The 14,718-nt window shown below is 48.3% G+C and overlaps 1 protein-coding gene across 5 annotated transcripts; it reads right to left on the bottom strand.

Moving 5' to 3' along the window:
• Positions 1-358: 358 nt before the first annotated feature.
• Positions 359-14,183, bottom strand: LOC124250973 (peptidoglycan recognition protein 3). 5 transcript variants are annotated; one of them, XM_046683344.1, is made up of 9 exons: positions 13,842-14,182; positions 12,517-12,587; positions 11,792-11,887; positions 9,353-9,554; positions 6,929-7,047; positions 5,828-5,980; positions 4,363-4,561; positions 1,806-1,924; positions 359-1,138 (listed from the first exon to the last, which is right to left on the bottom strand). In XM_046683344.1, the coding sequence occupies exons 3-9, from the start codon at positions 11,838-11,840 to the stop codon at positions 960-962; spliced, it is 1,020 nt and encodes a 339-aa protein (XP_046539300.1). In that variant the 5' UTR covers positions 11,841-11,887; positions 12,517-12,587; positions 13,842-14,182; the 3' UTR covers positions 359-959. The 5 variants fall into 5 exon arrangements, with proteins under 5 accessions (XP_046539300.1, XP_046539298.1, XP_046539299.1 ...); XM_046683342.1 differs by lacking the exon at positions 12,517-12,587 and having other exon boundaries at positions 4,369-4,561; positions 13,842-14,183; XM_046683343.1 differs by lacking the exon at positions 12,517-12,587 and having other exon boundaries at positions 13,906-14,183.
• Between the last annotated feature and the right edge of the window lie 535 nt (positions 14,184-14,718).

Raw genomic sequence — 14,718 nt, 5'->3', positions numbered from 1 at the left:
AGCTCGTGTGCTTCCAGTCAACAGCAGTATGTTGTCTCCCCATCTGAAAGGGTGGGCTTCCCTCTAGGCACAGGAGCCAGGCGGGGAGGGCTGCAGAGCTCCATGCTCTGGGTCCATGCTCAGCCCTGCACAGGGAGCAGGCACCGGGCAGCTTGTGTGGACAGTCCCTGCCCTCCAGGAGCTCTGGAAGGACAGGGACATGGACCCTAGAGACGCAGCAGCCATTACAGACAAGCAAGAAGAGCCAGCTCTGACCCCAGACTGGAAGGAGACAGGAACAGAGAAAATGCTGGTGGGATGGGGAACTGTCCAGGAAGGCATCGCAGAGAAGGGGTGACGGAGCAAACTGCTAAGGGCCTTGATTTACTTATTCATTTATTCATCCATTTTTTCAACAAACATCTGTCGCATCTACAGGCTTCCAGACACTGCTGAGGAACTGAGGACACCAAGAGGAATAAAACTGGACAATCTCACACCCAGCGGAGAGAACAGACATGTCTAAAAAAAACTGAGCCCTGAACTCAGGGCTGCGTCAAATTATGACAAGTCAACATGTGGGCAGAGAGGAGGGGCTGGGCATTGACCTGGCTCATGGGTGAGGTTGGGGGCTGCCGGGCAGACAGCATGGGAAGGCACACCAGGGAGAGGGGCTTGTGCAAAAGAAATGAGAAGTCAAACAAGGACCAGCCTGGAGTCTCACCTGGCTGAGGAGGTGGGTGCCCAGGGGAGAGGAAGATGAGGAGAGGGGAAGGCTGGGCCCAGACTCAGAGGGCTGGGAATGCCCAGCTATGGGGTTTGGAGGATGCTGGAGGATGCCAGCAGGAGAGGATCATACTAACCCAAGACAGGAGGAACTTGATGGGGCTGGCAGGGAGAGGACACAGGGTGTTGAGCCAGAATGGAGGGTGAGGACAGGGGTGGCGAGGGGAGTAGCCTCGGAAGGAGCAAGGGTTCCCTCAGTGTTTGAAATGAGGCCATGTCTTAATGATGTTGTACAAAGCCTTCCCAGGAGACAGAGTATTGGTAACATCACTGTGCCCCACCAGCAGGTAGTTGGGACTCAGGTACCCCTTGACCACGGCACACTGGATCAGATTCTGGGCTGCCTCCAGAGCTGCAGCATTTGGTGGCTTTTCTGCAAAACACATTTACTCCATCAATCATTAGGGTTTCAAGGATACTTTCTTAGGGTAGGGACAAGCACCTAGTCCAGTCTCCCTCTGCCCGCCCCCACCACCACCACCTCTACCATAGCCAACAAATTCACATAAATGATGGCAACCACCCACAAAGAGAAAACAATCATTGTGTTCCCTGATTCCTCCTTGCAAAGCTTCTTCCAGAAAATTCAAAACTGCTCTGGAAGAGAACTGCAGCACAACGCACCACTTCTCAGTGGGCACCACAAGGCAGACGTGGCACCACTGGGCCATCCAACTGCCTTGCCATTGCAGGTAGCGATGCTCCCCCATATTGTTGCCGTGGCTACCAAGGAAGAGGATGCATTTGCCATAAAAGCACCAATGTTTGCAAAAGATTTTGTTCTGTCTTGCTCCATGCTTGCCTTAGGTATGGCTAGAAAGAGAGTTGCAGGTGGGGATGGGGATGGGTGGATTTGGGGAAATGTTCTGCCAAGGAGGGACTCCTGTTGACCTGCATCCTGTACTGAGAGTCCACTTTAAAGCTAAAATGTTTCCCTGACACTGCCAGGCACCACAGCATTGCCTTTTCTCCCATGCTTCCCAGACATTCCGCAGGATACTTCATCATGCAGAACCCTCTGCCCCATGCTCACCCCTTACCTACAAAGTTGCCTATGAAGGCAATTCCTAGGGCAATATCATTGTATCCATAGGTGTGAGAACCTTGGATATGCCAGCCGACTCCTTCATACACACCACCATCCTGGCCCACCAGGAAGCTAGGATTGGAAAATGGAGAAAGTCACTCCTGGAAAGGGAATTGGCTTCATCCACTCCTTGGATCATTAATCTATTCTTTCATGCATTTATTAGATATTGACTGAACATTTCTGTATGTCAATGTGTGCAGAGACAAAAAACATAACAAGAGCAATTCCTGAACCTAAGAAATGAAGACTTACAGTGACAAACAATATCAGCAACTTCAACCCATTGCAACACAGCCTTTGTCCCCACAACTCCGCTGAATCTGACCCCTCCAAGGTGATCAGGGACTGCCTTGATGCTGGAACAGTGGAAACATTTTTCTTCTGGGTTACAGTGATTCTGTTGCCCACTCTCTTCTTGACATGTTCTCTTCCCTGGGCTTCCGCAAGCCCGCATCCTCCTGATTTTGCTCAACTCTACAGCTCTTCCGCAGGTCCCTCTGCCTTCCAACCTTCCTTTCCTCAAATGTGGTGCTCCTTGGGACTCTGGTCTAGGCCCTTCTCTCTTCTTATTCAACATATTCTCCCTGGACAACCATCCAGTCCCACAGTTTCATTCACTAGCTATAAAAACCAACATGGCTTAAAAACCCCATCTTCTTCTGTAATTTCCTCAGCCAGAAAATTGGGCATCATCCTGAATGCCTCCCTCTCGCTCTCCAGTCCCATCCAATCTTTAGTCATGGTTAATGTACATGTATTTCCTATTTTAAATTCCTCCACATCTCTCCATGCTGACTGCCACTGTGCTACTCCAGGTCACCATCCCCTCCTGTCTGGATTACTGCAATAGCCCCAAGCCCGAGTTTTGCCTCCTTCCAATCCATTCTTAAAATAGCACCCAGAGTGGTTTTGCTAAAATACAAACCCTACCATAAGGCATGACCTTCCATTTGCCTTTCAGATAGAGTCAATCTGTAAGGACCAACCCCATGGTCCTCCGTGATGCGGCTCCTGTCAGCCTCTCCTGCCTTACCTCTTACCATGTCCCTCTTTGAAATCTATTTTTGGATCTGAGTTAAACTTCTTCCAGTTCCTCAAAGATATGTACTTTGTCTGGATCCTGGGGCCTCGTGTATGCTGCTCTCTTACCTGGAACACTCCTTGTCCTTCTTTGCCTGACTAACCCCCGCTCCTTATCCATGTCCCAGTTGGATGCCCCTCCCTCCGGAAGCCCTTCCCTGACGCATTCACTCCCCCAAAGTCTGTTAGAGGCTCATCCTGTGCATATCCTGTTCTTCACCTGTCACAGTACCTAACATTCTGAATTGTCACTGCTTGTTTACTATCTTCTCTCTCTACTCCACAAGGGAAGGAACCGTAACTATCTTACCAAGCACCAGGCACATAGCAGATACCCAATAAATATTGATTAAAAAGTTAGAAAATGGTGAGTGAGTGGGTGCTGTGCTCTGACTAGAGTCCATATCGGAGTTAGAGATAATGCATCATGAGGCTAGAGTGGCAGGGGACGCCATAAAAGGTTTCAAAAGCCAAGGAATAGGGATCGAGCTCCTGAAGAGTGAACGAAAAGGAAAACTAGCACTGCCTCAGCTTCTGGAATTTTCCATTTGGAATTTCCAAATTTATAGTCAATTCTCTATTATCTGTGTTAAATAATCATAGCGAGACTGTAAAAATCCTGCAAAGTGCAGCGACAGTTGTCTCCTTTTTGCAAACGTTGCTTTTAAAGTGGGTATTAAGAGAAGAGAGGCAGCCAGCCCAGAAGGAGACATATGCCAAAGCAAATCCACCTGAGACTTTGTGAAATTTGTTGTGATTAAGTCACCTATGAATAACTGAACTTTATAGTGATCTAACCCTAAATCTCTTCTAAGAAAATTCCAAGGCATCTTCTAAGTAGCTTCTGCTCTTCCATTAGCTTAATGTGTTTCTTTATTATAGACCTGGCATTAAAGGAACATTTTTATTTCATTCTCTATCTTCAGACAGACAAGGTATTATTATCCAAATTGCAGGGATGAGGCAAAAGAGCCCAGCGAGGTTAAAACTTCCTGTGTCTGTAAAATGGAGTAAGCAATACCAGAGGTATCACAAGATTCTAGCGTCAGAGAGAGCAAGTTTGGGATGGAGCCAGACTGCAGTAGTGGGTGAGCAGGGCCTGTGTCTCTGAGTGGTTGGAAGGGATTGCATAAAAAAGGCACAGTCCTTTGATGTCCTTCCATGAGGGTCTCATAGTCTTGCTTTTATTACTGTTGCTTTCAATGTTGTTTTTTCAGAGTCTTCCCAACAACTTGCAGAGAATGTGCCCAGGAAAGATAACTGACCCTTAGCTGTGCTCTGAATGATACTCAGTGCATAAAATATGATGTCTTATGTCAAGCACCGGGCACAAAGGAAGGGCTCAGTAAATATTGGTTCCCTCCCACAGCCATCCTTCCTACAGCCCTGAGGAAAAGGAGGGTCATGTTTCCACCGATCCCACTTACTGATACCCGATGTCACAGAAGTTCCGTGTGTCCATGTGGAAGGATTGTATGTCTTGGACTCGAATCTGGCAGTCCATGGAAACATTGCAGGTTGTCCCAGAGGTGTGGATGATGATGACATATTTGGCTGGGAGATTCATTTTAGGGCAGTGTGTCTCTCTGGCTTCCCAAGCTGACCGCGTGATGATGTTGGGGCAAGCTGTGGTGAGGGGAAGAACCAAGGACATGGGAATGTGCCTGTGCCCACATGTGGAGAATCTCACACCTGCAAGCTGGACTACTCTTCAGTCTCCCCAACCTCTGCACCCTTGGCACATCCGAACATGAATTGGGCTGTGGGATTCTGGGAAAGTCTGGATAGGGATTGTCTGGGTCATGCGACTGGAACCAAGGGACAGAGGCAATAATCTATAAGTTCTGATAACAACTATGGAAACAGTGTGTGAGCAGAAGGGAAAGGACTGTTCATCCTACAGAGCATCATTATTTTATTCAAAAAACAAAGTATACCTACATACTTGAATATTCACTGCCCATACATGCAGACATGTCTACTTATGGAACAGGGCCAATATGCAGAAATCAGCTGACTCTCTGAACTCATTGCATGTACATGGAGATAATCTGAAATCTACAAAAACTCTAAAAATGTTAAAGAATTATCATTATTGAAGATAGCACCTGTCCGAAAGCAAGAAAAGCTTCATTTAAAGATTTGCAGTTTTGAAAAGCTTAATAAAAAATATCCTTGAGTCCAAGGAAAGGTCAACTCTAGAAGAAAGTGTTAAACTACTGAAAGTGCTTGTTAATTGTACTGGTTTTAGGTTGCTGCTTGTTCACTCCAAAATAGTGTACATTTTTTTATTATCGAACTTCTTGGAATATTCACTCCGATGACAGTATAACCTGTGAACTCAAGTTTGTCTCAGTCTTGTGATCATGTTGCAGGTTGGCTGGTTTTTGCATTTAGAAATGAATGTGTGTGTGTGTGTGTGTGTGTGTGTATTCATGTAGTATACATAAATATGCATATATGTTTACTCAACCCCATTTCCATGCTTATTTTTCTCCATAGCCTTCATGCCATCTGGCATCATATATATTTCATGTATTGATTTCTTCATTTTCTTTCTTCACTGAAACGTGCAGTTTTGTCTGTTTTATTTGTAGCTGTATCCTCAGTACTGAGAAGAGTTCCTAGTATTCAGTAAATATATGTTAATTGGGTGAAAATGTGTGTACGTATATGTTTATGTCAAGAATGGTTCCATGGCTATAGCATTCTAGTGGGAAGGAGAGGAGGTCAGGAAGCTATCTTCTCAGAATTTTCCAGATCACATAGTTATGATAGGCAGGAGATATATGTTCTTGGTCCAAGAAGCCAGTGAACACCAACATGAAAGAACACCTTCTCGTGTGGTTGGTGGTAACTGGGAGGAGGGTGAGGTGGGATCGAGGGTCTCACCTTTCCTGGGTATCACTGGCTGTTGAGTGGCCAGGCAGATCTCTTCTTTCAAGAGAAGTGGCTGAATATACCTGGGTGACAGGTAGCCCCTCTGGATGGCGTAGGAGATCAGGCCCTCTGCAGCTGATAAGGCAGCAAGGCTAGGACTGCTGCCTGAAAGACGACGACACGGAACACAGAACTGTCAGCAAGAAACTCCAATCAGGTCTAGATGTGAAGGGAGGATGAGATGAATACCTGAGCCTGAATAACTGATGGATGGGAAGAGAGGAAATGGGCCCAGTAGCCAGAACAGAGGGCCTACGAGGCAAGGAATAACTTGGACAGAGCTCTCGGAAGCCAAGGTTTGGCACCCCTTCTGAGTACCAAACTAAGACTTTATTTATCTGTTCCATCTCTAGGTGGAAGAGCTTGGAAGTAGTAAAAGCTACATGCAAAGGAGGCCCACCTGACCAAGTCACGTATGCCCTAGCATGGAGAAAAGGGTAACAGTATTTACTTAGTAGCTCCCACAATCAGGCATGTGGCAAGTGCTCTTTACATTCATTAACTCATATAATTCTCACAGAAAACCCCTGAGATAAATGCTATCACCAACTCGAGTTGGTAAATAACGATCCTTGCAGGTTCCAGTTATTAATCTATTAGCTCTCAATGCTGTGCCTGTTCTGTGCTCTCCTTTTTTTCCCTTGGGACTAGAAATCTGGAAACTACATTTCCCAGACTTCCTTGCCTGCTGGTTTCTGGTTGGGCTCTACCAATGGGACATGTTGGAGGAAGAGAGAAGCCACGCTTTTCTGCCTCTGCCAGCCACAGCCTCAGAGTCACACAACTTCAGACTCCAGAAGTGATGACAACGACTGTGAGCTCAGTGTCAGTCGTGGCTTCAGCAGTCTCACAGGAGTGCAGACCAGAAAGGAGGAAGAGGACAAAGAGAATGCTATGTCCTAGAATCCAAGGGAGAAAAGAACTTCAAGAGAGGGACAATTGCAAGAGAGGACAAGTATGATGTAGGCTGAAAAGATGAGTGTTGAGATGAGGGAGTGGAAGAAGAGAGTGTAGACAACTCTCTGACAGAGGGGCAGAGGGGATGACTGTTACCTAACTTATTCCCAAAGAAGGCAAGGCCCAGGGAGACGTTGTTGTAGCCTGGGGTGTGCACGCCTTGGACGTTCCAGCCGACACCTTCATACACTCTGCCATCATCCCCAACCAGGAAGCTATGGGGCAGGGAAATATGGACTCAATGGCAAATCCCTGTAACAAAAGCTTTCACCCTCCTCAGAAGGGAAACGGTTCTAGAGGCTCATAAACATGTACTATGCTTCAATGATGTAACAGTTGGAGGGAGGGGGAATAACTCATTTTGGACTTTCAAGAGATGTGGGAATATACTTTAAATTTTCTTGTGACTTAGCTTACATGTGTTTCCCAGAACCTCACTTTAAAAATACTCATTTGGTTCAAAGTGGGATTTGAATGCGTGACTCTCAAGGGCCTGAGGACAGTAATTCATCATTTTTCAAGGGCATGAGTATTCATTCATCATTTTTAAATTATGGGACCAAGCACGTGAACATTTAAAACAATCAATCTGAATTCAGGAATTCCTCTTATTGATTTTTCTTCAGTTTCTCCTTAGGAATTCCCATAAGTCCTTCTTTATCACAGAAATTTGTTTAGAATGTTCCTTTTTTCATTTTATTTTTTAAAACAAATGTATCTATTCTTTTGTTCTACCTCCTCCTTTCTTTCTGCCTCTTTATTTTCTTTCTCATCCTCCACTTTCTAATCAGTCTTCAGAATTGATGTTTTCACAACTCTTGCCATATTCAGCTTTTATCAGACTATGAGTTTCTACAGCAAACTGAACACAGGAAGAACATTTCCCTGAGGTCGCCCAAATCCCCTGAATTGAGTCACGTCAACTTTGCCCCGTGTGCCCACATTGGCCTGAGGATGAAGTGGGGGCCTCAGCATGTCCACCATGTTCCTGGCTCCACTGCCATTACTTTCAGCAGGTTCCTTTGTCACTCTGCAGTCACCTTTGGTTAGTCCAATGTGAATAGTCCCTTGACTACAGTCAGCTGCGTTGTACAAACTAGAGACTGTTAAATTGTCACTGCAGAAACCTGATTTAGAGACACAGTGGCTAAAATCCCTTAGAAATACTGTGGCTGAAGTAGGCAACACAGCAGTGACAGCAGCGGGACAATAGAGGCACAAGTGGCAGGGACAGCAACTGAGCTGTGGCGAGTACAGACCGCTTCCACACAGTGTGGATGGTCAGCAGCTGAGCTGTGGCGAGTACAGACCGCATCCACACAGTGTGGACGGACAGCAGCTGAGCTGTGGTGAGTACAGACCGCATCCACACAGTGTGGACGGACAGCAACTGAGCTGTGGCGAGTACAGACCGCTTCCACACAGTGTGGACGGACAGCAGCTGAGCTGTGGCGAGTACAGACCACATCCACACAGTGTGGACGGACAGCAGCTGAGCTGTGGTGAGTACAGACCGCATCCACACAGTGTGGACAGACAGCAGCTGAGCTGTGGTGAGTGCAGACCGCATCCAGAGTGTGGACAGAAAGGCCTCTGACCCCGGCCCCCGGGGCTCTGGTGGCTACAATGGAAACCTAGAGCTGTTCTTACTTATTTGCAGCTAATAAATAAATAAGAAGACATGGGTTATCCTTTCCAAAATGCATAAATCAGAAATCATTTATATTTGTCTTTAGAATTCAGGGAAGAAAGCCTCATTCCCACTCTCTTTCTCTCTCCATATGTATATATCTCCTTATTCTTGAGGAGAAAAGAAGAGGTTCTGGGCCTCCACTGGTAATCCTCAAAGTGGATACTCAGCACTCAATATAAGGATCCCCATGCCTCACACTGTGTTAACACGGGCACTCCTCCCTCCAAACCCAATGTCACTGCTCCTGTAGGATCGGGGTCTCACTCCTGGTGGCCCTTCAGGGTAGCCGGTGGGAGACCGCTCCTCAGGGAGAAAGGCCTGCCTGTGTGAGAAGTGGAACAAGTGCTGGGCTAGCTGGCAGTCTGGGAACAGTTCTGGATCCACAATCCCTAGACGTGTGACTTTGAGCAAATTCTCTAACCTCCCCAGACCGTGGCCTTCTCACCTGAGAATCAGTGGTGGTACCAGTTCTCCTGCCCATCCCTCAGAGCGGCCAGGAGGGCCTACTTGGGCAATACCTGTAAAGACCTTTGTAAACTGTAAAGTTCTGCAAACTCCAAGGCGGCGGCTCCCTTTACATTATTACACGACTTCCCCTGCTTCTTCCCAGGAGCTCCCAGCGTCCAAGACCACATATGAATAAATGCTCTGAGCCGTCACTCCTAATGACCCCTGGAGGATTTTGGATTTTGCTTGTTTGTTTCAATATTTTTATTCATTATAAAGCAACGTGAATGGGAAAGTGGGAAAAACAGAGAAGGGGAAGTGGAGGCCCCCTCAGAGGGGTACCTTGAATGTGGGCTCTGGGAACCTGTCCAACCTCTTACTTGTAGGCCACGTCGCACCAGCCTTTGGTGTAGACAGAATGGGACTGAAGGCCCCGCAGTCTCTGGCTGCAGACGTTCTGCTCCTGGCACTCCATCCCCATGAGCTGGTCCGTGATGACGAAGGCCACAGGCAGGGTCAGCTGGGCCCTGCAGGTCAGAGATCTCGCGCTCCACTCCTTGCGGGAGACGATGGTTGGAGCACCTGCAGGGTGCACCACAGGATGGCGTGCTCCAGGGCCTACCCATTTCCTCCAGCAGGCGGCAGGCGGCAGGCGGCCAGCGGTCCACCCTGCCCTGAGTCCTCTCACTCCAGGGCCCCGCCTGCTTCACTGTGATGGGAGAGGTATCTGGAGGAGGCCTTGACCCCGACAGCCTCCCCTTTGCATCTCCACATCCCATTTAGGCCAAAAGAATCCCCACATAGATTCTGCATTCAGCCTGAGAAGTCAAGTTGCCTTGTTCTCCAAACACTTCCTCTTCATATTCCCTAGAGGACAAATCCCACCCACAACCCTCTCTGGCCTGTTTTATGCTCCCCACCTCCAGAAAGCAGCCCCAGCAACACCCACACCCAACCCTGGTGGTTCTGATATGACTTCCCTTGAAGTAGCTCAGCATGGATGCCTCAGGATGCATTTTCTTCACAGGCATTTGCCCCAGGTCTCTGACTGTGTCTTTCATCTGTCCCGTCCCTCAGAACAGTGACTCTGAGAAAACGTCTGCTACTCTCCTCAAATCAGGGGCTCCCTGGTTCCAGAGACCATGGGAAGTTCCATGAAGGTTGGGTACATATATCTCTCTTTCAGATGAAAACTCACCGTGGGCAGGGCTGTGAAAGCCCCACACAGAACCCCAGGACCCCAGAGGGCTCCCTCACTATCCTTATCTTGGGAGCTCCCAGGAGCCCCCTGAGGGATTAGAGTGTCTCCACCCTCCTACAGAGAACTGGGGACTGGGGGCCTTGTCTTTTCTCCCTGGATTTTCCCTCCTTCCTGGAACCCACCTTTGCCTAAGGACTCAGGACAATCCATGGAAGTAGTATGCAGAGGCCTTCTTGGGATTCTACCCAACCCCACCCACCCAGTCCAGTCATAAAGAAGTCCTGAGAAAAACCTGGCCACCTAGGAAGCCCCAGCCAATCCCTAAACTGCTTCACTACCGCGGCCCTTGAGAATGAGCTGTGAGATGCCAACAAACAGGTCCAGAAGCCCGTCTGGTAGTCCTTTGGCCTGAGTTTCATTCCAGCAGAACTGGGGGGAATCCTCTACAGAGGAACACTGCACTTGGGGCTGGTCCTCAGAGAATACCTGGACCAGCTCAGAGGAACGGGCTCAACATCCCCACTGCACAGACCACAGCCTCTTGGGCTCCCCAAGTCCCCCGACTTTCTCTAGGAAACAATGCAGAGGAGAACCACACATGTTTCTGGCCTCACTCTGCCTCTCTGCCTCTCCCGTCTGCCCCAGTGAGGCTCCGTGCTCGCCCACCTCCTCCAGTCCTCCCTCCATGCCAGGTACACTGCAGTCTCTCCTGCCTCCTTATCTGAGCAGCTCTGCCTTTCCAGGTTCATCTGCATGCCTATTAATAGATCAGAGTGCCACATACCAAGACGGTCATCATCATTTTGAGCTAACATGTATAGATTAAGCACCTATCGATGCAAAAGAGGCTCTTGAAATATAGAAACTTGTAGACTATTGTGACTGCCTTCACAAAGCAGATTTTCTAGACAGGATTAATTGAGGATTATTCGCCACGAGCATGCCTAACCCCCTCTGCCTGCTCAACACCAGAGGTCATGGGAGCAATAACCACTAGAATGAGCAAAGTCACCAATGTCACCTCCCACAGGCCAGCTCTGTAGTTTATAAAACATTTTCAAGGGCATTAACAATTGTGGCTTAAAACAAGGTTATGAGATAAACAAAGCAAATTAACTACTCCTTCTAAACAGATGAGAAACTGAGGCCCAGGGAAGTTAAGTTACTCGTCTAAGATAATACAGGTTTTAAGCAGTGGACTTGAGTTCCAACCCAGGCTGTCTGACCCCAGAGCCATGTTCATAGCCACTATACACTGTGGCCTCTCCAAAGCTGTCAGATGACCTTGGACAAGTCACTGCCACATATGGCTTATTTCTCATTCTGTAAGACCAGGTCATTTAGGGTCTCCACCATGGTTATGAGATTCTACTCTTAAGTGAAATCATCAGGAGCAGACACATGACCACAACAGTGAGGCCAAGATATGCTGGGCAGGCTGGAGAGACTGGAGAGGATGGCAGCCCATCTCATCAGGGGAGAGGGGACCTGAGCTGGGCTCTGAAGTGGGACATAGGACTGACAGGGAGGAGCGATGAGCCTGGAGAGAATGATTTACAAATGAAACCAGGCTAGGGATAATGCCAAAAGCATTTCTGACCAATGAAGGAAAACTCACCGCAGGCCCCAAGACCCAGAGTGGAGAAGACAAGAAGCCATCGCAGCATCCTCTTGTGGTCCCAGGACACTGACAGGGAAAGTGTGAACCTCGGCCCTGGGAGAGACACTGACAGTTAACCAGACGGTGCTCACTCTTCAAAGGGCACCTACCCCACTGAATGCTGCGGCTATCTGCCTCCCCACCAAACTGTGGAGCTCCTTAGGGCCAGCACCTTGTGAGCCTTCTCAGGGTCCCCAGCACAGGGCCTGACCCTTGGCAGGTGCTCAATAAAGGTGAGGGTGCCAACACCTCTGTCTAGCCACCACCCTCCCAAACTCCTGCTACCCTGAGAGCTCCTGGTCCCTCACAAGAGCCCAGTGCCTCACCTTAGGCCTTCCAATGTAGATAATGTTGACAATGCTTAAAATCCTTGAGTAGCTGTTATGAATAAGCTCTATGTAGATATTTTCACACCTAGTGCTGCAATTTTATATTTAATCCTTAGAAAATTCCTATAACCCCTTAGATATTCGTAACCCCAAATTTATAGGTGAGAACACTGAGGCTCAGAAGGAGTGAACTACAAATATAGGCAGGAGTGGGCTTCATCCCCACCACTGTTTGAGAGTCAGAGATGTATTAAGTATCCAGTTTGACCATACACCCTGAAAAGATGCCTGACAGATGCTCAACTACCTTCTTCTTGAGTGAGAATAATAGCAACATCAGCAGTTACCACTTACTGATTTTATCCTACGTTCCAAGTATTTGCTGAGGACTCCACAGATATGTCGTTAAGAATCCTCACAATGACCTAGGAGACCCACAAATATCATCAGGAAACTGGGTTTCACAGACTTTAAGTTACTCAACCAGGAGGGGCAGATGAGGATTCATACTCAGGTCTGTCTGACTCCAGGGCCTCTGCCTGGAACTTCTCCACCAGCTGCTTGAGTTTCTGATGGAGGAGATTCTCAAGGTGGGCCCAAGAGGTTAGGCTCCAGGGTCAATGGTCCTTTCCAGCTGCAGGGACCTCTTCTGCTCTCTCAGGCAGAAATGAATTGCTTGCTCGTACTCAATCAAAATGAAATATCAACTCCCTGAGATGTCAATCAAAACAACAACTTTTCTCCCAATAATCCTACTGAGAAACTATAGGAGGTTTGAGATACAATGGGGGAAATCATGGCCCTCCAGAGTTTTTGTATTATAATCAGTAGTCCCTAGATGGAAAATGTTTAGAACCACAATTTGAGATTTGGGCATGTAGGAGGTTCCTGGATCAGGACAAGCAATTTCTTAGCAAATAACACCCAGGATTCCATTCATTTGGGGAAACTGTGCAGTGAAGATGAAATGAGCCCATCACAGAGGAGAGCAGGCACCTAATAAGCATGTGGGAATGTGTTCAGCCTCCCTTATTGGCCAAATGAAAGGCAAGGATTAACTTATCCAAGATGGAAGCCCTGTAGGCTGGCCTCCCAGGAAAAGAGGTGGCCTTCTGCAAAGCTACCTAGAAACCAGCAATCAGTTCTGGTCAACAGAAAGTTTGGACGTTGGTCGTTTGATCACAGTGCTTCCTCAAACAGGAATGTGTATGTGGTGAAAGCAGTCCTGAGCTTGTCACATCATACAGCTGAAATTACAAGGCTTGAACCCAGCCTCCGATCATGCCAGGGCAGGGACTGGTGGTGTCTCCCACCCCACCTCCAATGCAAAACACTGAGCTGGCAGGATAGGCTGGAGCCAAGAATCAGCCTCCTTGGCTCACATTACTATGCATTCTGTATAGTTAAAGATGAAATACTAAAACAGGAGACAAGGGAGACATAGTAGATAGGGGTCCAGGGCTAGACAGAAAGGGAAGAAATTGGGTAGAATTAACCCTAGGACCTTGACCTTGGCAAGGAAGACTCAAGAGTGGTAGAACCAAAGTCATTTAGGAGAATTTAGAACAGAGAAATTTTCTTATTCGGTAGAAGAAGAGAACCATGTTAACATTTTAACCTGATAGAGTCCTGTCCCTTCCATGGGAGAGGGCTTCTCAAGAAGAAAAACTCACACTCACCCTCAGAAGTACCTGTGGGTCCCATGTTGTCCCAGACCCAAAAGTCAGGGTGCAGGCGGCTCACCCCTCATTAGCTGGCAGTTCCTCCCTTCCAGACTTGGCCCTGGCCCTGCCCTTCTCCAGCTGCAGCCTCCTCTGGCCTTCACTCTCCCACGCACTGGAGGCCACTCCCTCCTTGGGAAGGAGCTCTGGGGCTCTGGTTTTCCAGAGAGAAGGGGAAAGCCCAGGATCCCTAACGAAAGGTGAAGAGGAGGAGGAGGAGGATAGAGTTCTGAGTCTCTGAGCCGGCTCTATCCACAGCGCCAAGAGGAACTTGGTGAGACCAGACTTAGGCTGAGAGCAAGGGACTCGCCCTGTGAATAAGCCCAGGTACCTCCTCCCTGGGAAAGGACGAGATTGCCCAATGCTCCCTGAGCTCCTTCCTCGTCCCCAGCCCTCTGGAAGCCCGGCCAACCTGGAGGTGCCTGAGGGACCTGGGGTAGTGTCCCAACATCTGGAGACTTGCTCCCTGTGGAGACAGATCTGCTCTAGGAGTGCGAAGACTGGGGGTGGAGGTCACTCACCAACGCCCTGCCCCACACGTCCCCTTCCACCTGGGTCACCAGCAGGGGCAGGATGGAGGCAGAGCAAGAGAAAGGGACATTCCAGGAGGCAGCACACAGTGTGTCATCATCACTAGAACTTATTCTGACCCTGTAGCCAGCTGGCCCATTCATCCACCACCCCCAGCTCAGCATCAAACTGTCTGAAACAAACACCACAAGAAGCATTCTGCAAACCAAGGCTCTCCACCTCTTCACCCACTCCTGACAGTGGCCTCAGTCTTCAGCTCTGGTCTACCGGAATCCCTATACCTTTTCTGAGGGGGTTAATATAA

Source organism: Equus quagga, chromosome 13 (assembly GCF_021613505.1).
Source record: "Equus quagga isolate Etosha38 chromosome 13, UCLA_HA_Equagga_1.0, whole genome shotgun sequence".
Classification (NCBI taxonomy): Eukaryota; Metazoa; Chordata; class Mammalia; order Perissodactyla; family Equidae; genus Equus; species Equus quagga.
This window is presented reverse-complemented; position numbering and strand designations above follow the sequence as displayed.